At 41.8% G+C, this 25,580-nt stretch overlaps 1 protein-coding gene across 4 annotated transcripts in view; it reads left to right on the forward strand.

The window, feature by feature from the left end:
• The window catches only part of gripap1 (GRIP1 associated protein 1), a 64,317-nt gene extending 50,234 nt beyond the window's left edge, over positions 1-14,083 (forward strand). For all 4 annotated transcript variants that reach the window (XM_060880871.1, XM_060880872.1, XM_060880874.1 and 1 more), the window contains 2 exons: positions 3,057-3,223; positions 10,951-14,083. In XM_060880871.1, the coding sequence (XP_060736854.1) occupies positions 3,057-3,223; positions 10,951-11,031 (248 nt within the window). In that variant the 3' untranslated portion in view covers positions 11,032-14,083. The remainder of the gene's footprint in view (positions 1-3,056; positions 3,224-10,950) is intronic.
• The last annotated feature ends 11,497 nt before the right edge of the window (positions 14,084-25,580 follow it).

The following is a 25,580-nucleotide window of genomic DNA, read 5'->3' on the forward strand; positions in this document are numbered from 1 at the left end:
CTGGGTGGTTTTTACTCATGATGGTGGGACTGGGTGGTTTTTACTCATGATGGTGGGACTGGGTGGTTTTTACTCATGATGGTGGGACTGGGTGGTTTTTACTCATGATGGTGGGACTGGGTGGTTTTTACTCATGATGGTTGGAGCAGGTGGTTTTTACTCATGATGGTTGGACTGGGTGGTTTTTACTCATGATGGTGGGACTGGGTGGTTTTTACTCATGATGGTGGGACTGGGTGGTTTTTACTCATTATGGTTGGAGCAGGTGGTTTTTACTCATGATGGTTGGACTGGGTGGTTTTTACTCATGATGGTGGGACTGGGTGGTTTTTACTCATGATGGTGGGACTGGGTGGTTTTTACTCATGATGGTGGGAGCAGGTGGTTTTTACTCATGGTGGTTGGACTGGGTGGTTTTTACTCATGATGGTGGGACTGGGTGGTTTTTACTCATGATGGTTGGACTGGGTGGTTTTTACTCATGATGGTTGGACTGGGTGGTTTTTACTCATGATGGTGGGACTGGGTGGTTTTTACTCATGATGGTGGGAGCAGGTGGTTTTTACTCATGATGGTTGGAGCAGGTGGTTTTTACTCATGTTGGTGGGAGCAGGTGGTTTTTACTCATGATGGTGGGAGCAGGTGGTTTTTACTCATGCTGGTGGGACTGGGTGGTTTTTACTCATGATGGTTGGACTGGGTGGATTTTACTCATGATGGTTGGACTGGGTGGTTTTTACTCATGATGGTTGGACTGTTTGGTCAAATCTGAAGCTTGGGGAACTAAAAAAAAGGCTTCATTGATTAACATTGGGGAGGGAGTGTGATTAAAAAAACAGTTATTAAATGTAACTTCCAACATGTAGCTTCCACATAATTAAAGGCAAAAGCTTTTCCACATTGAGGTTAATGTTTCGAATAACAATGACTTTCTCTTACTACTACAACTACTGCTGCCTTAATTCAAATTCACCGTGGCAAGAGAGTACCGATATATCCTCGAGCTTCCATGCAAGTCCGATACACATCTGTGTCGAATTATATCCATTTCAGCACCGAAACAGCACTCAAATGGGCATGAGATTGAAAAATTGCCCACAGGAAGCAATGCATTTGTGGCTTTTTAGTGCTGTGTCTCATAGAGAAGCAGCACAACAAGAGATCCAGCACGACTCGAGTATACGCCGCATTAGCAATTAGTAACGATTTCATGACCACTTTTGCTTTTCACATAAGCCATTTTGCACATTAAATAGGAAACTGACTCCATCAGCGTTATCATTGCTTCTCTTTTATACTGATTGGTCAAATTGCTGTTTGCCTTCTGCAGTAAATCCAGAAACACGGCTCCGAATACGTCAACTGGAACAGAATAATCCCATGACTGAAACACTTCGATCATGCTTAAAAATATATCCAGATGTGACCAGCCTTAAGCAACGTGACAGATATTCATTTGATTAGGAGTTTGTTTGCCTCGGGAGATGTTAACCGACCTTGAAATTCCCCACTCTCTCGGGTGGAGTGATATCGGAGATGGACGCACTCGATCGAACTGATAACTTTTGTCCTTGACACGCATGGCAGACGCTCTAGAGCTCGACTCGCTGTCTCGCTCTCCGGTAAAACTCCACTGGAGGATCTGTCAGTGCTCATGAAGTATCTGCACCGTCCTGGTTAAACGCACGACCTCACTCTATCCATCATCTCCTTCCTGCCCGTCACTATTCTCCATTTCCTTTGGTCTTGCTGGTTTACTTTGTTGATTTGCAAAGTCTTTTACCAAACTTAAATTTCCTGCTCTGAAACTTTTCCACACAAAGTTGATTCAATTTGAATTTAAAACCGAAGCATTTCCAGTCCTCTTCCTTTCTCCGTAATAGACGCCCAGTCGTCACGTATCTCAGCGGCCCGATACCGTCTTAACCGTCCAGAGTCGAACAGAATAGCAGGTCGCACTTTCCCGACTCTCCCACAGTTCTCATATCAGAGACTAATGGACTATGTATATTAATGGGCCTGCTGGAGGAATCACTCGCAGGATCTTCTTTAGTCTTGTTTATTTTTGATTGCTGCTCTCTGCAAAATGATGCACATTAAGAAAGCAATTTGTGCATCAGAATTAATTGGGTTTATTTTAGAGTTTGCATCGTAAGCACGGTTTTACATCCCTCTCACGAGCGCAGGTGGACGAGCGAAGCAAAGACGGATGATATCCGTTCATTTTCCGGTAGTTAGATCTGATGTCTCTAGTGTTTTTTTTTTTTAGATATTTCGCATGTATACGAAGAATCAAAACCCTTCTTGATTTGCTGCTTGAGCAACACATCCCTCTCAAACGAACAGCTTTCCAACCGAGTCATCCAATTGATCCAAATATGGCTTTGAGCTTTGTTTGATTTATTTAATATCCAGCTCTAATAGTTTTACCATGTAAGGTTTCCCAAAGTTTGCTGCATTTGAAAATACTCGCCTTGCTTACTTTTTCTCCCCATTACTGCATTTTGTTTATACCGCAGCAAAAATGTTTGTGATACCGGCAAGCTTTCTACTGTAGACTCATCGTGGTGCTGCTTTTTTTTTTTTCCTTTAACCGACATTAACACTGAAAGTTCTACAATCTTTCAGAAGTTTCCAGGCGACTCATCCAGTGTAAACACGTCTGAAGCACTCTCGCTTATTAAATAGTTCCCACATGTCACATCTGCAGAGCCTAATGGCTTTAACGAGTCTTACCGAAAAGCGTGCGAGAGCGTATTTGCCGTTCATTTTTCTAATGGCACGTATCTTTGATAAATGTCCTTGATGGACCGATGATCATTCTAACATGGGCTTATGAAAGATCTAATGCTTTGCTTTGCTTGTGATAGTCTTAAGAGAGGAGATACACATGAAGCAAAAATGCATCACAATACTTGAGATAAACAGCTTAGTTTTAAGGTAAACTCTGTGTCATGATATTGAGGTTCTGATTTTATAAATTTTTTTGGCAGGACCTTATTGTGTAATAAATGACCACATCATTTGACACCTTTCCATCTTTTCCCGTCTCGCAGATGGAGGAGGAGCCACGTCTCACGCTGCTCACCAAGGAGAGAGAGGCGGTTTGAGTTCGGTGCTCCGGGATCTGGTCAAGCCCGGAGACGAGAACCTGCGGGAGATGAATAAGAAGCTGCAGAACATGCTGGAAGAACAACTTACCAAAAACATGCATCTACAGAAGGTACGCTGAGACAATATGGGGAAATATTTTGCTGTGGGGAAAAAAAGACATCCTTACGATGTCATAATACATAACATGCTACGTCTCACATTATCTGCTAAGGCAGAGGACAAGGTTTACTGTCCAAACTGTGACCTCAGGAGAAAATTTCACTCTAAACGAGAACAAACGCAAAAACGTTGATTTGTGAATTCACCAGCCAATAGAATGCAAGTGGGTGGGACTAGCTATTTATTTATTTATTTTCCCTCTCCTGCTTTCATACTGTTGCTTCACGCACATCTAAAGAGGATTAACGGGCTCGTTTTACAGATCTACCGCGCTAGCATTTTTGTGGTGAAATTCAGTTCAATCTTTTTCCTCTCACTGCGCGACGGTGTTCGCGAGAAGAAAAAGGGAAAAGAAGCAATCAGTACACAGCAGTCGAATCGTTATTCATTCGACTGCTCTGATGATTAACAATGAAGCTATTAATCCTGACACCTGATCGTACTCAGAACAGTGCATCATGATGTCAGTTTTCTAATATTAATGTTTTTATCTGGTTCAGCTCGAGCAGTTTGGGGTGGTCAGAGTGAGAGATGAGAAATCATATATCTGGGATGGTTTTTACATTTCAAACGGTACCAAAGGCAGCCATCTTAGAACTGACCTGTTTTAGGGACAAAAACCTTTCCTACACAAATTGTTTCAATTATTAATGGTGCTTGCAAAGCAACATTATTACTATTGTGCCGGACAAAACTTCGGTATCTTGCCCCGCAGCTTTTGTCCTAGACCTATGAATGAGGTGTCAAATCGACCGGCTCATTGAGTAGAGGTGTGCTATTACTTTTCTAAGCGATCCGAGTTCCGGTACTTCTGGTACCGGGTCTCAAAATGGCCTTTTTTCCCCATAGACTCCCATTATATACTTTGGAGGTTTATAACTCGGCAAGCTTTTGAACTATCTACACCAAACTCGGCCAGCTCCTTTAGGGTGATACTCTGAACAAACTTTTAAATTGGTGTACCAACTGGCCTTTCGGTTGTCCCGCAGCCCCGCCCCCAAAATATGCAAAATCAAAAAACTTTTTACAACATGGACATGTGACATATCAAAACACTCAGAACAATGAGGGGAACTTCCTCAAGAGTATTCAGATGACGTCACATGCTTGTCTCGACTACCCTCCGGGATTTGCCACGTGCAAGCACCATTCACATTTTCTTCAAGAAATGTACATTCTAGTCATTATTGTTATTGTTTCCAGATATAATTTCCAAGTAGACCTGATTCTTAGCAAACGTGACTCATGAGATTTCCTGCTTGTTTAATAAGCTGCATAAACTATCAGCATGATGCTGGAGGATTGTGTGCAGATCTAGCTCTGACAGGGTGCTAGGCAGCGTGTGTGTGTGTGTGTGTGTGTGTGTGTGTGGAGGCGGTTTGCTGTCACGATGCTCTGAGACTCCACCGAAGGGAGCTTATTCATCGAGAGCCAAAAGGTGGGTGGTTATTTTTTAACGATGAAGCGGTTAGTGGTGCAGGAATAGAAACGCTACCCCGGGCGCCCTGTTGGGCGACGTGTTTGATGGGATTACACCATCTCACAGATCAATTAATGACAATTAACCTCTCACAACATTGTCCACATTTCAAAAGAATGCATGTCTGATTCACCAGTTAACATGCTGGTGGAGTTTCAACGCACACGTAACACGCGAAGTCGAACTTCTTTTTACGTAACCCACGGTCATATGTATCGCTATGGATTTAGATGTATTTATAATGATCGTGGAGGTGTTAAGCGCATTCAGCGTGGGAATATATACGGCCGGTTAAACCGAGCGCACCATTTTACGAGTCGTGTACAGAAATGAATTGGATTATAAGTCTATAAATAAATCGCAGAACAGCTTATGCAACAGGTCGTCGACATCGCTATGAAGAGCATCGACCGGTCTTGAACGGATCGTGCGGTTGGATCGCTTTTAACAAGCAACTACGTCTCGGAGGTACGTCAGGGCAAGAAAAGGGCTGCACTTAAGTCTGTTTTAAAGAAAGATGCAAGGATGAAAGCAGTTAGCATTCCAGCCACTTAGAAGCTGATGTGTCCTGACAGGAGCCTGGCTGAAACAGAGGAGTACAGTTACCTTTTTCTGACCCCATCGAACACGGACACCACCCGTCAAACTCATTTATGCAAACGAGCCACTTTACACTTAGACCAAAGGTTTAGCAGAGCGCTAACATCTTAACTCCTCTTGATCCTGTTTATTATCTGAAACATATGATCTGAAATTGATCAACGAATCATGTATCAACGAATCAATGAATCGTGTATCAAAACTCGCTGCAGTTCATTATAAGAAAAAGTATTCACTTAGTTCTTATATATTTATTTTAGCATTGCAAGCTGGTTCTGAAAGTAACTTAATTGCGATTAAATTTTTGTGACTTATTTTATTACTCACTCACTCTCTCACTCACTCATTTTCTACCGTTTATCCGAACTACCTCGAGTTACAGGGAGCCTGTGCCTATCTCAGGCGTCATCGGGCATCGAGGCAGGATACACCCTGGACGGAGTGCCAACCCATCGCAGGGCACACACACACACTCTCATTCACTCACACACTACGGACAATTTTCCAGAGATGCCAATCAACCTACCATGCATGTCTTTGGACCGGGGGAGGAAACCGGAGTACCCGGAGGAAACCCCCAAGGCACGGGGAGAACATGCAAACTCCACACACACAAGGCGGAGGCGGGAATCGAACCCCCAACCCTGGAGGTGTGAGGCAAACGTGCTAACCACTAAGCCACCGTGCCCCCAACTTATTTTTTAAAATTGTATAATTTTAGCACATTTATAACATTGCTTTATTTTGCCCCCTAATGGAGTGTAGAGACTCGCTTGTTTTTTTTTTTTTTTTAATTCGACTCCATTATGTTTTACTTTTTTCAGTTCAGATATCGTCCACAACACCGTTTCTAACTTTATTCGACCGACCTCTTAAGGTACATTTGAAACCACCTGATCTATGCGATACATCGGAACTCAACATTAGCACCTTCTCTAGGAATCGGACGCACTTGTTAAAGAGACGAGCGTTGTTCTTTCCATACTGTTTTATGCAAATTAAAAACCTTGAATGGAAAGTCCGAAAAAAGAGTTGTACACTCAGAAGAGGTAGAAGGAGAATATCGATATAGTGATATAGTGGCGCACACAGTAGTAGATGGCTTAGCATGTTTTAAATATAGAGTCTGGGGCATTTGATCACTTGTGAAGGCTGTTTTCAAACCTCAGTGCTTTTCGGGTCATGCAGCGAATCTGCCGATCTGAAAAATAGATCTCACTGCAGAGACAAAAGTACAGAGGGGCGGCGCTAGACCTGATGGAACTAATCCAACTTCCCCTATAAAGCCAAGACTAACCCCGAACAGATACGGTGTCGTTCTACTCGAGTGTTTGGGCCAAATGTGAAAGCAGTCTCGGTTTATTTCCTTTGCATAAAATGACTAATTAAATTCAGATTAAAAGTTAGGTTTCTCTGATTATAAAGACATATTTCATAACATTTCTACCCATCTTGAGCAAACCATCTTTGATTTAAAACATCTTTTGAGTCTGGTTCCTCTCAAGGTTTCTTCCTCTGACCATCTAAGGGTTTTTTTTTCTTGCCATAGTTGCCTCAGGCTGGGTCATTAGGGATAAATATGAAAATCAAATAAATGTACAGAAAAATGTTCTGTTCTGTAAAGCTGCTTTGAGACAATGTGCATTGTTTAAAGTGCAATACAAATCAAATTCAATGAAACTAAATAATTCCAGAACTGCCTGCATATTTGTATTATGTGTCTTGATGGCGCCATGATATTGACAAATCTAGCATGTTTATTTTACTCGGTTTATCCTTTAAACTCCTCTGTCAGAGCTTGTTAAAATCAAACGTAAAGGCAGAATTTGCCTCTACTGGGATACTTGAAGTGATATTTTGTGAAACCCCAGCATATGCGTCAGAGAACGAGGCCAGGAATAGGCCAGAATGTATCCAGAGTGAGAGTGAGAGGGTGTTTTTGGTGATGAGAGGCTCAGAGGCGGTCTGGATCCTTGGCCGAGTGGCACGAAGGTGTTATAGGAGCCCTGAGGGAGTTGTAGGTTACACAAATGTCCTACTTTAACCTTCACAAGAGGAACCAAAGTGGAAGAGGAGGGGTGGGGGGGGGGGGGGGGGGGGGCACTTGGAGAAAAGTTTTACACTGCTTTTTGTGTAGTTTTAGACACACAGTGGCTTTAACTGCACTGTTATACCATCTCTGTGACCATTATCAAGTTCCCAAATCGCTTTTTCCCTAATCGCTCCTATCCAGGATCAGGTTCCTGTTCCTGGCTGACTAGTGGAACCTAGGGTTGCAATATTCCAGGAATCCAAGGCTGGAAACTTTCCATGGGAATTAAGGGGAAGATATATGGGAATTAAGGGGAATATATGGGAATTAACGGGAATATATGGGAATTAACGGGAATATATGGGAATTAAGGGGACTATTTGGGAATTAACGGGAATATATGGGAATATATGGGAATTAAGGGGACTATATGGGAATTAAGGGGAATATATGGGAATTAAGGGGAATATTTGGGAATTAAGGGGAATATTTGGGAATTAAGGGGAATATATGGGAATTAAGGGGAATATATGGGAATTAACGGGAATACAGTATATGGGAATTAAGGGGACTATATGGGAATTAACGGGAATATATGGGAATTAAGGGGAATATATGGGAATAAACTGGGAAATAGAGTTGCCTATAACAAGGAACTTAAATGTAGTTAAAAAAATCTTGCAGCATAATTTTGTTTAAAACAACAAGATTTAATGCAATTTAAGTTGAATTTGTACCCTGCGTTCCTCGGTCACTTGCACACAGCACACTGCTTACTGGAGGGCCATTGAGGCCAAACCCCCTGCATGTACGTGCATTCTTCCATAACATGCACAGTAACACTTTATTTTAGGGTCATTTAACTAGTTGCTTATTAGCATGAATATTAAATTAGAATATTGGCTATTTATTAGTACTTATTAAGCACATATTAATGCCTTATTCTGCATTACCTTATTCTACATTCTTAATTGTACCCAATACCTAAACGTAATAACTACCTTACTAACTCTTAATAAGCAGTAAATTAGGAGTGTTATGACTAAACAAAATGTTTGCATATGATATAGTTTATAGAAATTTCCTTATTTTCCAAATAATTCCTCTAAATTCCCATAAATTCCCTTAAATTTTCATTAAATTCCCGTAAAATTTCCAATTTGGAATATTTCCAAAATTCCCCAGATCAAGTTCCCGTGGAAAGTTTCCGGACATTTACCAGAAATTTACCTGAAACTTTCCGCCCCTTTGCTACCCTAGTGGAACCCCATGTCGTCTTTTGTTGCCGTAACTCCTCTTCCTCAAGTTTGTTCTGAGGTGCTTTTCTGTTCTCCGCAGTGATACTCAGTGTTCTCTGAGTTCTCATAGCCTTCCTGCCAAGCCTAACCAGTCTGGCTGTTCTGCTTTGACTTCTCTCATCTGACAACATGGTTAATGACCTTTCTTTCCCCACATTGTGAACATTAACCCAAAGCCCTTGATCTGCTTCTGCATGATTTTATGCAGCGTACTCGTGCACGGAGTTTACTGATCAGCTGATCGGATAAGTGCATAATTATTTAGGTGTATTATTCATGTGTTCCTATTAAAATGGCCGGTGAGTCTATATGTCCAAACCCACCTGCCGCTGTCTTCTGATGTTATATCTTCGAAAAGACACCGACGTAAGGAGGAGTGTTGACATCTGTTCAGTATATGCTCAGAGTGTAGCGAGAGAAGAGGTCCAGCTTATTAAAAAAAAGCTGTAGCTGATGGATCAATCGATAGTCCACTGGAGAGCTCTAGCTTCACTCTTCTCCTTTTCTGTCGCTCCGTTTTATGCTCATTTTATCTCTTGCATGATCTGTTCTTCAGTTTACTTACTGTCCTCGCTATTCGTCCATCGTTTATTTGCCCTCACGTCACGTTGCTCTCCAGGCACCACAATCCACTTCCAGTACAAAATGGCCGCCACGTGCCGAGTTCACCCTCGGTACGGCTGTGTTCCTTCTCCTTTTTCCTCGAGTAACCCAGAAGCTTGGTCCTCATGCATATTTGCTGCCACTGATGTCTACCAACCCAGGAACTAACAGGTCCACTTAATATTTGATGGCTGTACGGTGAATTCGTGAACAGGTGGGATTGTACTTCTGTTTACTTCTGTAAGCAAGTAGCAACAAACAGATTCGGAGCTAGGATTACCATCCGTGCACATGTTCTATTTATCCCTGTGTCTGTGCAGGTTCCTAAATTTCTCCGGTTTCAACCCATCTCCCAAAACCACAGCCGTGTACATTCATTCATTCATTCATTCATTCATTTTCTACCGCTTATCCGAACTACCTCGGGTCACGGGGAGCCTGTGCCTATCTCAGGCGTCATCGGGCATCAAGGCAGGATACACCCTGGACGGAGTGCCAAACCATCGCAGGGCACACACACACACACACTCTCATTCACTCACGCAATCACACACTACGGACAATTTTCCAGAGATGCCAATCAACCTACCATGCATGTCTTTGGACCGGGGGAGGAAACCGGAGTACCCGGAGGAAACCCCCGAGGCACGGGGAGAACATGCAAACTCCACACACACAAGGCGGAGGTGGGAATCGAACCCCAACCCAACCCAGCCGTGTACAGACAGGCTGAAATCCGTTACATTTACATTCAATTAAGGAGACAAAAACAGGCAGGTGTTATTGTGTCATAATGTCAGAGCCAGTTCAAGTATACGACGAGGGACGTAGGTAGGCGTAATGTAGAGTTGGGCACATTTCTAATATCGACATGCGTTGAATCTAGAGGTCTAGATGTTTTCTGTCTTTTCTGTTCTTTCTTAACTAGTCTTGCGTAGCCAGAGCTTCAGGCAGAACGCTGAAGGTAGAAGGAAGGTCTGGAATCCATAGCAGCTTTTATTTGCCAAGGATCACCCAATAGGGCGTCTAAATGGCACGTAAAGCAACCAATCAGTTTGTTTTGTTCAGCATGGAAATGTGGCCTTGATGTCGTTACGGAAACAGCAACCATCGTTCGTTCGTTTAAGAAAATGAATACGTCTATAGGGCGAACTTGACATCATTTGGAAAACCCAGCGTTTATACGAGCCTCATGAGCGCTCACCGTCACTTTACGCACAGCGAGACGTTCGAAAACGTGACGCTCCCGTCTCCTGGAAATCCCGTCGTATCAGATGACGACTTCGAACCTACAAGTACTGGAGTGTTTCTATTTTTGTGTGACATACTCATGAGAGCGGGTATGATGTCTGAGGTTGAGATTATACATCTCTCACATCATAGAATTTATTATACGATATAGAGCAAACATAATGAGCTTCAAAACAAGTTTTATTGACCGTTTACTTCGTAATCGGGTCAGTGCGAAAGATTTGCGGTTAAAAAGTCAAATGAGAGGTGGTTATTTAGTCACAAGGAAAACCTTATTGCTCAGAGCAGCTCTGTTTATCTTTAAACATGGACTAGAGTTTTTACTGATGCTGCATTCAGGTGTTTCGCTATGTTCCTGTTCAAGCGCATTCCTATCTCATATTCATCATTTTCTGTTTTCTGTCTTCTTGCAGGATCTGGAGATGTTATCTCAGGAGATTGTGCGTTTGAGTAAAGGCACCGATCCTGCACGAGATCCTAAGGCCACAGGCTAATATAAATAAATCACACACACACACACACACAAAAAAAAAAAACAACATGCCGTGCCTGTCGGTCTGATAGACCAAGGCTACAGAGAGATGCTGCACCTTCATACCACACGGACCGGATGACTGGATCGAACCTCACGTCCACACAGAGGAGGAACAAGCGCGTTATCCCTCGCAAGTCCTCAACCGCTGAATGTACTTAACACTCTAACACTTTGTGTGTCGTTTTTTTGTCTCTCATGCTACAAAGAGCAGGGCGGTGTCTTCCTTACTGACCCAGAATGCTTCGTGTCCTCAAGCTGCTCCGAACCTCTTCGTCCCAAAACTCCTCATGCCAACCCCACGTGCTCGTCTATGCTGAGGAGAGGGTTTGTCTGTTCAGAGTTTCTGCTTCACACCAACCGCAGCTTCGTGTTCTCTCTGTGTCACGTGTAAATATGAAAATAGGGACAATAAAATGAGTAATATTTTTAGTTCCAGACAATTCTAGGATGTTTAGTAATAGCAAGTGAGAAGTGAGCGTCACAAGGAGAGGCCTGCTCCTCGTTAACGTCGGCTAGGTTCGTTACGTCTGCTGTTCATTACGCCAACAAATTAAAGTGTTTTCATAGACATGCGAGAGCACGTAATTGGGCTGGTAATTGTCAGAGCGTTTTGCACGTCAGCTCGGAGCGCTGCTATGAAGTAAATCGACCCCACAGCCCCACAGCTTTCGCTCGTTAAGAGCCCGTCTCTCTGTTTCTCTGCCTCGCCGCCTGCTTCGTCGTTTCAGCCGCGTTTTTAGTGCAGCAGGGAGAATCCTCTCGTTTCACAGCTGCTTTAACTCGAATGTTATGACATCATTCCGCTTAAACATATCAAAGCTTTTTAATAGGACACGAACGTCATTTTACTTGGCGCCCGTTCTACGGAGAACGTTAATCGGACACTACTAACGACACCCGAGCTCAGCGTTTATGCTCTTTTTAAAATAATTCGGCCCGTCAGAGATTTCCTGTAAACGTCCATGTCTTGCTGTGTGTAAAAGCTTTGCATCGTCTTCAGTTATAAAACTTGAATTGTTCTGAAATATTTTTTATTATAAGTTTTTTTTAAATCACTGAAATCATGACCAAAACGCTACTAGGTTGTTCCTCCTGGGGTAAATATCTCGGTCCCCTGTGTCCGTAGCGCACACCTGATTAGCTCTGAACGAACGTATAAAGCCTGAATCGGTTCATTATTCTCCAAATCCAAAAAAAAAACTTTTTCTTTCCCTGATTTTTGGACGAGTGGAAAAGAAATAAATAATTAAATACATATTTAAGACTGCTTAGCCACCGTGAACCCAAAAGCCGCTTCGCCCAGGCTAGTGATCGTAGTGCAGCAGTTTAGCGCACTATCGATACACATTTTAAACCAAACAATGATGTGGTGAACACAATCACACCCCTTATGCTCATATTACTGAGTAATGATCAGAGAGACAGACATGAGGAAGTTTTCATATAAGTGTAAACAATTACAGCATTTGACAGACCACCTTACATATCCACAGCCACTTACATTTACCTCATAAATACAGCTGAGCAATTCAGGGTTAAGGGCCTTGCTCAGGGGCCCAGGAGGGGCAGCTTGGTGGCCCTGGGATTCAAATTCATGACATTCTGATTAATAGTCCAGAACCTTAACCACTAGGCCACCACATTCCTTGTAAACAGTCGGTCCATTACACACTGAACTCTCTCTCTCTCTCTCTCTCTCTCTCTCTCTCACACACACACTCACACGCGCTTTCTCTCTCTCTCGCTCTCACACACACACCTTCTCTCTCTCACACACACACACACCTTCTCTCTCTCTCTCTCTCTCACACACACACACACACACACACGCACCTCCTCTCTCGCTGTCTCTCTCTCTCTCTTTCTCTCACACACACCTTCTCTCTCTTTCTCTCTCTCTCTCTCTCACACACACCCACTCTCTCTCTCTCTCTCTCTCTCTCTCTCTCTCTCTCTCTCTCTCTCTCTCTCTCTCACACACACACACACACACACACACACACACACACACACACACACACACACACACACATACACATACACATACACACACCTACACCTCCTCTCTCTCTCTCTGTCTGTCAGATTGCCCCCCCTTCTCTCTCCGTCTATCGCCCCCCCCATTGTATCTTGTAACATTGTGTCTCTCTCTGAATAAAGATCATATTCCACAGATTTAGAGCTTTTATCATGTAGAAATACTCCGATCGAACAGTTCACACATCACCGTGGCACAGCTGTATACTCTCTGACTCTTTGACTTCCTGTATGAGTGAGTGAGGTTTCAGTAAACGGATTAAGAGAGAAAGAAAAAAAAAAGAGGAGAAAACGGTCTTGACGTTACTTTATCGTCCATGAAAATCAGACACGTTACAGATAGGATAAACAGAGAAAGAGAGGAAAGGCACGAGAGATGAAGGTGTGTATTGTGTCCAGCTGTAAATCTGGTAGCGTTACTGTACGACTGTGCGCTTGAGACGGGTTTATTCACTTGTTTAAAGATTTAAGAGATCACTAATATGTTCTGTATTTAATACTGGATGATTGTAAAAAGACTGCCATGAATAATTGACTTTTATTCCTTCATTCCATTCGATATTGTTTATACTTCATTTGCATGTTGTGTAACGTTTTAACGTTTTCTTCCTTGAACACTACGTACAAAGGTTGTGACAGTCGAACGGTGAAATGACCAGCGAGCTCGCTGCGAAAACCTTCACCTTGAATATAGTGACATATTCATATTATAGAGTTGTTGTTTTTTTTATCTTAATGAAAACGCTTCAAAATTTTCTCAATCTTTTCCATTTTGTTCGTGAATATCTTGTCGATTCAGCTCGACAGCAACATCACTGTTAATTAGGAACCGAAAGCAAAAGCAGTACTCAGTCAGAATTTCCCTTCAGACTTTCTTGTTATTTATTCATCCATGTTTGTCAGCTGTCATGTTCGCTGTAGAGTCTGATTCCTTGACGTCTTGCAGCGTTAATAAAGAATGGCTGGAAATGAAACGAATTTTTCTCCACGTTTCATTCATGCTGATAATTGTTGTTTGTGTAAAGACTTGCCTTGTAAAGACGTTTATGTTTACGGTAGCGGGCATGAAGCAGCTTTAATTAGAAACGTGTTGCCTTTGTGTTGTTTAGTAGAGCAGAAATGTTACTGCTTACAGTGTATTTTACACACACACACACAAACACACACACAAACACTCATGTACACCATCCATAGATTACATCATCTACTGAAAAGAACTGGAGAGAGGTGAGTCTTGACCACACACTCACTCTCTCTCTCTCTCTCTCTCTCTTGCTCTCACTCTGTTTCTCTGTCTGTTCCTCTCCCTCTTTCCCTCCCTCCCTTTCTCTCACTCTCGGTCTCTTGATCCCGACTCACTCTCGTTTAGTCCTGGTCTCGGACTTGACGTTGGCGGCTTTGATTCCATTTACAGTCAATTTTTCTCATTAGCTCAAAGGTCCAGGGTTTATAACTGTTCATAACTGTACACTACACATAGGCACTTTTTAATGAACTGTCATCATGGGGGATGCCAGACATAAAGCCGTTATTCTTTACACAGGTATCTATTGTGGGAAGGAATTTGTTGGCTCGAGTTGGCATGAAACAGCAAGTCCTGTCTTTAGGCAGCTCAGCAGATATGATTCAGAGACGTGATTAAATACCAGTCTGTTTTTGTTAAATTTAGCTTTATAACTTGTACATTTCTGCAGACTACACACACTCATCTAACGTGGGAGAATTGTTTTAATATCAGCTCAAGGTGAGACCCGTGATAGCCGTTTGGAAAGAGACAAGCTGAGAAACCCGTTAGGAAAAACAATCTTTGAACCGAATGAGTAATTTTGTTGGCTTTGTAGAAGCCAACATTCTGTTTTCCTATTTAAGCTTAGACAAAAATTTATCAAGAGTAACTCCTCCTAGAGTTTTCGAGCCTCATGCACCAAATTCGGATATGTTGTAGACGCTGGTCTGAAGTTTGTTGCTATTACTTTTTTCAGCGATCCGAGTTCTGGTACTTCCGGTACCGGGTCTCAAATTGGCCTTTTTTCCCATAGACTCCCATTATAAACTTTGGAGGTTTATAACTCGGCAAGCTTTTGAACTATCTACACCAAACTCGGCCAGCTCCTTTAGGGTGATACTCTGAACAAACTTTTAAATCGGTGTACCGACTGGCCTTTCGGTTGTCCTGCAGCCGAAAGGCCCCAAAATATTCAAAATCAAAAAACTTTTTACAACATGGACATGCGACATATCAAAACACTCACAACAACGAGGGGAACTTCCTCACGGGTATTCTGATGACGTCACGTGACAAAAAGTAACACTGACTCTTATGTCCACTCGTCCACTGTATGAACCTGAAATGGGGGGGAGACCCCTAAATAAATAAATAAATAAATAAATAAATAAATATCCATCCATCCATCCACCCACCCGTCCGTCCGTCCATCCGGACTGGTTTTTCAGATGAATTCCAGTTGATTCCATTCCAGTAGAATGTAGTGCAGTTGTTGCACATCGAAGAAAACATCTGTAATAGCAACAAAATTTAAATTTTTCAATTATGTTACTAATCATCTCTAACATTTATCCCTAATGAGCAAGCTGGAGGTGATGGGGGTGAGGAAAATCTGCCTGAGATGATATGAGGAAGAAACCTTGAGAGGAACCAGGCTTAGAAGGGAACCTCATCTTCATTTGGGTGACACTGGACAGGAAATGATGTCGATGTAAATAATGTCATTTCTACAGCAGTTTGTAGTTTAGTGTAATTAAGCAACCAAGATCTTCTGAGGAACTAACAGGTCAGAACCATTTCTGAGTTCCAATTTCCTGCTGAAGTCTTCAAATGATCTCTGATGAAGACCCGAGCACAAAGTAGCTCAAAGACTCCACAGTCTCCATGTGGCCTCATCCACAGCAATCCCATGAGTCACTGGCTGTCCATGAAGATCAATCCCCAGCAGACTGCACACCATGCGAAGAGACCAAGATCTAACCAGGGGTAGGGCATCAGGATTAATAAAGTAGGTCCAGAAGAAGAAGCGATCAGACTAGGAACTCAGAACACATCTGTTTTTAGCAAATAACACAAAAAAGCCTCTGAGCCGAGTGAGCGGTGAAGCTTCTCTGATTGTGAAGGAAACATGGAGTGTAATATGATGAGTAAGGTTGGGAACTTATTCAGAACCGGTTCTGTTTTTTAACAGGAACCGGAACCGTGCGGAATTTTTAAGTTTCGGTTCCAAACGTGGTTCCGATGCGATGACGGGCAAAGCGCTGGGAGCGGTCACTTTAAATAGCCATGTCTTACCTCATGAATATTCATTGTTTACACTGTTTACAGTCACGCAACCAAATTAAGCAGCTTACAGAAATCAGTCACTCGCGCTGCTGTGTTGAGGTACGCTTTGTGTTAAACATGTCTAAAAAAGTCTAAAGTTTGGATTCATTTCCAAAGCTACAACAATGAAGCAAATCTCCCCCCTCTGAGAGGGTTTTCTCCACAGCTAGAGATACAATAAGCCAGGAAAGGTCTCGTCTTCTCCCAGAGAAAGCAGACATGTTAATGTTTCTTTAGAAAAATTGCTAACTGTTTTGCTAAGTTGTAATTCTGGATGTTAAATTTGATGTTGGATTTATTTCAATTTAAATTGATATGAATTGAAATGCTCTGTTTAAAATATTTATAGAGTGATTAATAAACACAAATGGAATTGTTTAAGTATTGTGCATTATTTTTCACATTTCTTTTATTATGGAATCGGAATCAGAACCGGGAATCGTAAGGCAGAACTGGAACCGGAATCGGAACCGGAATATTTCTTTTGATACCCAACCCTACTGATGAGTAAAGAATCCTGTAATAAAACCGAGGCTTTATTATTCACAGGAAACCTAGAACACAAAAACATCCAGACTCAAGTCATGTTCAAGTCTCATGTACCTTTTTAAGCCCTTTTATAGTTCTGGACATATGATGTGTTGAAATTTAAATCCGTGATTAATCAGTTCATCCACACGTCCTGATGTAAAACTCAAATTTCCTCTTAACTCCTATCAATTTAGAGATAAAGTCAAGCTGAATAAATTAGCGGTACTCCATTTGCAGCTTGCTTAATTGGGGCAACTTCAGAGCACATGCTTAGTCTTCATGTGAGCATAGCTAATTGGTTTTCTTGTATTTTTCACGCCCTTGGGGATCGCCAAATGTCCTAAGGTGAGCAGAATGTTTCTACTAAGTCTAACTGGCAGGAGATATTAGTGAACTCGGCCATTCGATTTAATTAAGCTGACACTTTAGCACCCTTTCAAATCTGCTGCTTAATTAAAGGCGTGCAAGCTCTCGGTCTGCTGCTGGACCTCCACACGGCGGTAATTACACAGTACAATGAAGTCTTGGATGGTTATCGTTTTATTATCAGTTCAGTGCTCCGTTTCAGAGCTGTTTCTTAAAACGTCCCATCAGAGGACAAGGGTCAGTTCGTGCCATCGATAAAACCAATGCTGTCGCAGCTGAACTAAAGCTCATTAGGTAAAGTTTTAATTATAATAACGAATTAGCATAATCGGGGGGGCACGGTGGCTTAGTGGTTAGCACGTTTGCCTCACACCTCCAGGGTTTGGGGTTCGATTCCCGCCTCCGCCTTGTGTGTGTGGAGTTTGCATGTTCTCCCCGTGCCTCGGGGGTTTCCTCCGGGTACTCCGGTTTCCTCCCCGGTCCAAAGACATGCATGGTAGGTTGATTGGCATCTCTGGGAAATTGTCCGTAGTGTGTGATTGCGTCAGTGAATGAGAGTGTGTGTGTGTGCCCTGCGATGGGTTGGCACTCCGTCCAGGGTGTATCCTGCCTTGATGCCCGATGACGCCTGAGATAGGCACAGGCTCCCCGTGACCCGAGGTAGTTCGGATAAGCAGTAGAAAATGAGTGAGTGAGTGAATTAGCATAATCGCAGACTATAGGCACAGGATTTACCCAGAAAACATTGCAATCACCGGTCACAGGTTCTGAAGCAGCTTAAACAGGAGCAATGACGTGCTTCATACACCATTTTTATCCTACAGTGCAAACCACAGGTTCATTATGATGAACAGTTTATTTAGAATTTGTAGAATGAGTCTCTAGTGTCAGTGATGTTCTACTGTAACTTTTTTAATACTTCTTCGAAAGTAGAAGGTCTTCGGGTCTGGAGCGTTTGAGGAGAAAAAAAAAGAATAGTTGCTGCTGATGTTTATAGCTACATCTTAGCTATAAATGTCTTGAATCTGTATCGAGTGTTTCTCTGCAGACATGAACGTAAATTTGACCTACATCAGACAGAGTATGAATGACCCGAAGCACGTTTTTTCTTTCCTCGTGAGCGTGATGACACTTCTGTCTGTGCTTTCCATTTATAAGTAATGCTGAGTAAGCGCCCCTCCTCATCCTCCTCGCGTTACTCCTTCTCCCGACCTCCCCGAGTCGGGGATAAATATTTCATGGCAGGAAGATTATTTTTAGGAGGGTGTAGACCGAGAGTTGCCCACATTAGGTGCTCTGAAACAGGCAGTACGATTAAGTATATAGGACATCCCCTGCTCCGGGCTACACAAGCTTTATTAAACCTTATTTATTTAATTTTAACTCTTATTTTAAATATGTTATCTTTATCCTTTACACTGGCCAATATTTGGGTCGTATAATAATAATAATAATAATAATAATAATAATAATACTGGGGGCTGTTACAGGCGGCTGAAGTCTAGAAGATGCAGGAGTTTATGTATTTGGAGTCAACCGTCCAGTGCGACGGGGAGTGTGGAAAAGCGAGTGCAGGCGTGTTGGAGTGGGTGGAGAAAAGTGTCAGGAGTTTTGTGTGGCATAAGAGTGTCAGCAAGAATCAAAGTAAAGGTGTAGAAGACAGTAGTAAGAGCAGCTCTGCTGTATGGGTTAGAGACTGTAGCAGTGAGGAAAAGACATGAGGCAGAGATGGAGGTAGCAGAGATGAGGATGTTGAGGTTCTCTTTAGGAGTGACGAGGATGGACAGGATTAGGGACGAGCACATCAGAGGGACAGCTCAGGTTGGCTGAGGTTTTGGGGACAAGGACAGAGAGACTAGATTGAGGTGGTTTGGACATGTACAGTACAGAGGAGGGAGATGGTTATATTGGTAGAAGGATGTTGGAGATGGAGCTGCCAGGTAAGAGGTCAAGAGGAAGGACAAAGAGGAGATATATGGATGTGTTAAATGAGGACATGAAGGTAACTGGTGCGAGAGTAGAGGATGTAGAGGATTCGCTGTGGCGACATCTAATGGGAAAAGACAGAAGAAGAAGAAGAAGAAGAATTGTTCACTTATTAAAATAAAAATCTAATTAGAATTCTAGGATTTCTTAGTTTATAATTATTATTAAACTTCAGTTGCTGTTATTATATAAGGAATAAACTACAACAGGACAATAATCAGAGACACAAAGCAGAGTTACTGTTCAAATGGATTATTTTCTTGTAGCAGTATTTTACTCCTCTTATAGCGAAACGTTATTCAGCCCTAGCTAAGTGTATTTGCTAACAGATGACTCGTCATATTTTATCCAGATTTAGCTGCATTTCAACTTGTTGAACTAACTGGTTCCTTGTTAGTTAGTTAGTTAGTGAGTTAGTTAGTTAGTTAAAGTAATTTTAAAAGTAAATATTGTTTTTTAAGAAATAATGAAAACTTTTATTGTTTGCAAATTGGGTGTTAAAAAAGGGGAAATGTTGCTCGATTACATCATCATGTTTTATTTATTTATTCGAGTTCATCTAAAAAGCTGTTCAGTGGAGTCAAGAGTCAGGGCTGTGTTCAGGACACTCGAGTTCTTTCGCTCCAACCTTCACACGCTATGTCTTCACGGATCTCTGAGGCTTTGTGCGCAGGGGCGTTGTCGTGCTTGAACGGGTTAAAGTTTACTTACTGTTTTCACTCATGTTAAACAGTCATATTCATATCAGTCTATTTTCAACCCTCTATCTTTAAACTAACAATGTAAAAACAATCAACTTGTGTTTATCTAGAAACTGCAACGTCCTTTATCCTGAAAATGTAGACACGAAAGCTACACGTTCTTCTCTAATAGCTAACACCTTACACTGGAGTCTCCTTTCTACAGTAAATCCCTTCCTACATATGGAAGATTCTGGAAAATTACTATAGACACCGGAGTGAGCGTATTAATATAGCTGTTTGAGGTCAGAGCTGTTGTTGTGGAAAATGCATATAAACACCTTCTGACCAATCGGATCGGAGAATTCGAGGGCGTCGTATAAATATCAGTAAACATAAGTGTTGGCTTCAGACATGATGTGTAATCGAATGCTTCTGATCCACGGTGTGATCTTTGGCTTACAAGCTGAATATTGTTGCCAGTGTGGGTGAAAGTGATACCTTCTGCTTTTACAGCACACACAAACACACACACACACACAAACACACACACAGTACTTTATATCCTGTGGTTTTATAATGCGTTAATGACAGTCTACAATGGCGGTCATTTAGATGAACTAATGAATGATTAATTAAGACAAACTCTATGTAATTTGAATGTAAACAATTAATTGTGTAAAATTGACATCTGGTAAACACATTACTCATTAAAACTAAACAGAGATCAATTGACCATGTTAAAAAAAATTAATCGCTGTAAACATTTCACATAAGAATGAACGGATCATGTGGGAAAATCCTGCAAGACTTAATGTGTCAATTCCAACAAATACTGTAAATCATGTGGAAAACAAATCACACACAAAAACGTAAGACTGTAAACGAAGAACGTGTGAACTCTTGGTAACAGTCCTGACGCTGTGAGCAGATAAAGTTGATGATGATGAGGAGGAAGACGGTATATCAGTTTTTTTAAAATTATTATTCATTATTATTATTATTTTATTTTTTTTTTAAAATTATTATTCATTATTATTAATTATTTAATTAATATAGCGAGGGAATTCGAGCAGGGCATCATTTATGCTGATGTCTTTGTTCCTGGAGTTGGTTTCAGTCTAACAGAAAACCAGTCATGACATAAACAGACCACATTGATGACAGATGAAGAAAATGAAGTAATAAATCATCCTCTTTATTTTTTTTGTCCAGATGTGACTTGTGAAATGTGAATTTTTTTTTCTTTTTCCATTTTCTTATCACGCTGTAGATGTGAATGTGACATTTAATATCAGAAGCAGGATTAGATGTACTAATAAAAAAAAAAAAAACGTTTTCAGAGCGAACTTTAAGTTCGTGATGCAAAGGCTGCTTCGTGAGGGATAAGAAGTGCAAATGAGTTTGCTTGCAGCGTTGGATTTGTCATAGCTTGTGACATTAATTCCTTATGATATGTAGCATTCATCATAAATTATGCAACACTGCGTAATACCAACTTTTATCCCAGACCCAGGCTTCTAGTCTGAAACCAAGCTGCATTTAAAGAAAAAAGAAAAAAAAAACAGCATGAAATGACTGGAGAAGTATCATAGTGATGAAACGTTACGTACGGTTCATATCGTCAAGTGGGATCATATGGTTTTATGTGAATAATATCACAAGTGAAGTCGCATTTCATCAGGTTATACCTTAAAATCTGATATGAAAGCAAGGATGTAAAAAAGGATAGAATTTCTTTGAGAAATTCGGATCTGTGAAAGAAAACCACGTGACCTTGATGCGCAAAATTCATTCATTCATTTTCTACCGCTTATCCGAACTACCTCAGGTCACGGGGAGCCTGTGCCTATCTTAGGCGTCATCGGGCATCAAGGCAAGATACACCCTGGACGGAGTGCCAACCCATCACAGGGCACACACACAGACTCTCATTCACTCACACACTACGGACAATTTTCCAGAGATGCCAATCAACCTACCATGCATGTCTTTGGACCGGGGGAGGAAACCGGAGTACCCGGAGGAAACCCCCGAGGCACGGGGAGAACATGCAAACTCCACACACACAAGGTGGAGGCGGGAATCGAACCCCCAACCCTGGAGGTGTGAGGCCAACGTGCTAAACACTAAGCCTCTAAGCCCCCTGATGCGCAAAATGAATAGGAAAATAAAGTAATGGTGATCTGACATGCTAAAAGCAGTTAGAGGAAAAAAGGCACAAACGTGAAAAATGACTTAGAAAATAATTTTGTAGTTTTCAAAAAGTAAAGCACATGAATCGGTGAAAAAAATGAAGCTTGAATATAAAAAAAATAACGAAATAAAATAACACATTGTGATAGATGAAAAAATCAGATGTAAACGTTAAATTGTGTAAAAGATCGATAAGATAAGATGTGAGAAGGGAAGAGATGTGATGAGATAAGATAGACGAGATGAGAAGATAGATAAAATGAGATAAGATGAGATAGAACTTTATTCATCTCGAAGGAAATTATTTTGCTAGCAACCGCTTCAAGAGTAAACTAAATATAAATATGCTACATACACAAAAGTTACGATGTTATTGCACACGGTATGATATTTACAATACATATCGTCGCTGTCGGGTGGAATCCTCGTATCTCCAAAACCGTTATTTTTCAGGAAATTAAAAAAACGCAGTACCTTATCTGCAGTGCACAGGGTTTAGTCCACGTTGCAGTGGATTGTCTTGCGCTAAATTCCTGTCCTCAGACGAGCACCAGAACTAGCGCGGGTCAAGATTTTTTTTTCTTTGAGCCCAGTGTTTTGAAGACATTTACCTCAGAAGACGTGTTGATTCGTTGCGACTCTTATTAAGGAGAAATATGCCGCGAAGCTCTCCCGCGGAGTGAGGAAGAGGTGGACAGTTGAAGTGTCCAATGGAGTTATGAGATTTGTGCTCAAGCTATTTTCAGGACTTTAGATTGGTTAATAACTTGTAAAAATAACAGACCCACGTGGGGACTGACCCACGATATGTGAAAAATATGAAATTGACAAAATTTGGACATACGAGGTTTCCGCCCGACACCAACGATATATATTGTAAATATTCTAAATTTGGATTGTGCACTTAATAATACAGCAACACAGTCAGTGTTGAGTAAGTGATGCCTTCTGCCCTGAGTCTCCTGGGATAGTCTCCAGATAGTCTGCCCTTCTGTGTAGGATAAGATACAGAATATGGATGGATGTGTTTTTTTTTTTTTTTTGTAATGTTCAGAAAATTGCTGTTTGATTAGAAGAATAAAACGATTTGGGTTGTGCTTTTGTTCTGACAAAAGAATCCAGTTGCAGTAACTAGTAACTATGCCTCATCACGCCTCCTTGCTCTTATTCATCGTCTCCTGTTTATTTTTCTCTAACAGCACATCGGGAAGTGATTTCACACACGGTTACCTCCGAAAACTGGTGTAATCAGTCCTATGACTTCTTCAAAGTAGATTTTTCTAAAGAACGAAGAGTACGTATTCTTTTTACAGTCACCGAGCTGTGGTAGCCTAGCGTTTAAGGTGTTGGTCTACCAATCGGAAGGTTGTGAGTTTGAATCCCAGGTCCACCATGCTGGGCCCCTGTGCAAGGCCCTTAACCCTCACCTGCAATATTGTATAAAATAAGATAAAAATGTAAGTGTCTCTGGATAAGGGTGTCTACTAAATGTAAATGTAATGTAGACGTTATGAGGAAGAAACCTGACTGAGGAACCAACGGTTTGTAGTTGAGTGGAATTAAGCAACCAAGAGACCCTGAGATACTAACAGGTCAGCACAATTTCTAAGTTCATTACAGACCCAACACTAATTCTTTTCTGCTGAAGCCTTCAAATGATCTCCGATGAAGACCCTAGCACAAAGCTGGCCGACGCAACAGTAGCTCAAAGACTCCAAAGTTTCCAGGTGGCTTCATCCACAGCAATCCCATGAGTCACTGGCTGTCCATGCAGATCAATTTCCAGCAGACTGCACACCAGGTGACGCGACCAAGATCTAACCAGGGGTAGGGCATCAGGATTGATGACGAGAATGAGGGAAAAAAAAAAAAAAAAGCATAATTGTTCTTGAATACACATCACAGTGGTTTGTTCAGCGAGATGAGAGCTGGTTAAGGTTAAGTGCAGTGCTTTGGGGTGAATAGTGACAGGTCTAAGGGTTTGGCTGACAAAATAATGCTGCAAAACATGAAGTTGTATTGTTCAGAAAAAGAAAATGTATTACTTACTGAGCAGAAGCAAGTCTAAAGCATAGAATAGGAAGTTCTAATGGAGTGTCAGGTGTAGACTGTTGAACCAACCATGAACAATGCGTGTTAGCATCTGTTACCTTGAGATCTTATGAATGTATTCATGTTCCCCAGATCAAGATAGAGCTTGGGTTACAGTCTTTGTAGAGTTTTGCATGTTCTCGCTGTGTCCATGTGTCTGTCTGGGGTTTTCTTCTAGGCTCTCTGGTTTCCTGCCACCTCTAAGAAAGAGACCGTACAGTAGGTATATCCTCTGTGGCAGATTGACAGATTGTGAATTAGTGCATCTTCTTTTAATCACCTTACATAGAATTTTAGTGGTTGAAGATAAACACCTTCAGAATTTAGATGATTATGAACAAGCACTCAGGACCTCTCAGAGAGCAGAAATGGGTTTGATATCAACATTTACTATAAAGATTGGTTTCTTGGAACTATGACTCAAAGCCTTTAATTTATCACATATGCATTATAGCACAGTGGAATCCTTTTTTCACAGCTTTGGTGGTCGGACATGATACAGCACACTGGAGCAGAGAGGGTTAAGAGCCTTGCTTAAGGGCCCAACGGTGGCAGATTCTCAGTTCTGGGGCTTGAACCCTGATCCTCCAATCAACAACCCAGAGTCTTAACCTCTTAAGCCACGACTGCTCTACGTATGAATGCGTTGCCCCTAGTAGGCTAAGGACAAAGAGAAATACTTAAGAAAACCGTACAATAAGGCATGTTAGAAAGCAGAAATGGGCCTGATATCAACATTTACTTTGAAGATAGTATGAAAGACAATAACTGTTTTTTATATCTGTGGAACTTTTCTATGAAACTTTCCCGCTAGTATTACATTTACAGTATTTGGCAGACGCCCTTATCCAGATCGACTGGATAGCTCCAGGAACTCTGGAGCACTAGGCTTTTTTTTAATAATACTGTACACACATACGGGGGGGCACGGTGGCATAGTGGTTAGCACGTTCGCCTCACACCTCCAGGGTTTGGGGTTCGATTCCCACCTCCGCCTTGTGTGTGTGGAGTTGGCATGTTCTCCCCGTGCCTCGGGGGTTTCCTCCGGGTACTCCGGTTTCCTCCCCCGGTCCAAAGACATGCATGGTAGGTTGATTGGCATCTCTGGAAAATTGTCCGTAGTGTGTGATTGTGTGAGTGAATGAGTGTGTGTGTGTGTGCCCTGTGATGGGTTGGCACTCCGTCCAGGGTGTATCCTGCCTTGATGCCTGTTGACGCCTGAGATAGACACAGGCTCCCCGTGACCCGAGGTAGTTCGGATAAGCGGTAGAAAATGAGTGAGAGAATGAA

Source organism: Tachysurus vachellii, chromosome 11 (assembly GCF_030014155.1).
Source record: "Tachysurus vachellii isolate PV-2020 chromosome 11, HZAU_Pvac_v1, whole genome shotgun sequence".
Taxonomy (NCBI): Eukaryota; Metazoa; Chordata; class Actinopteri; order Siluriformes; family Bagridae; genus Tachysurus; species Tachysurus vachellii.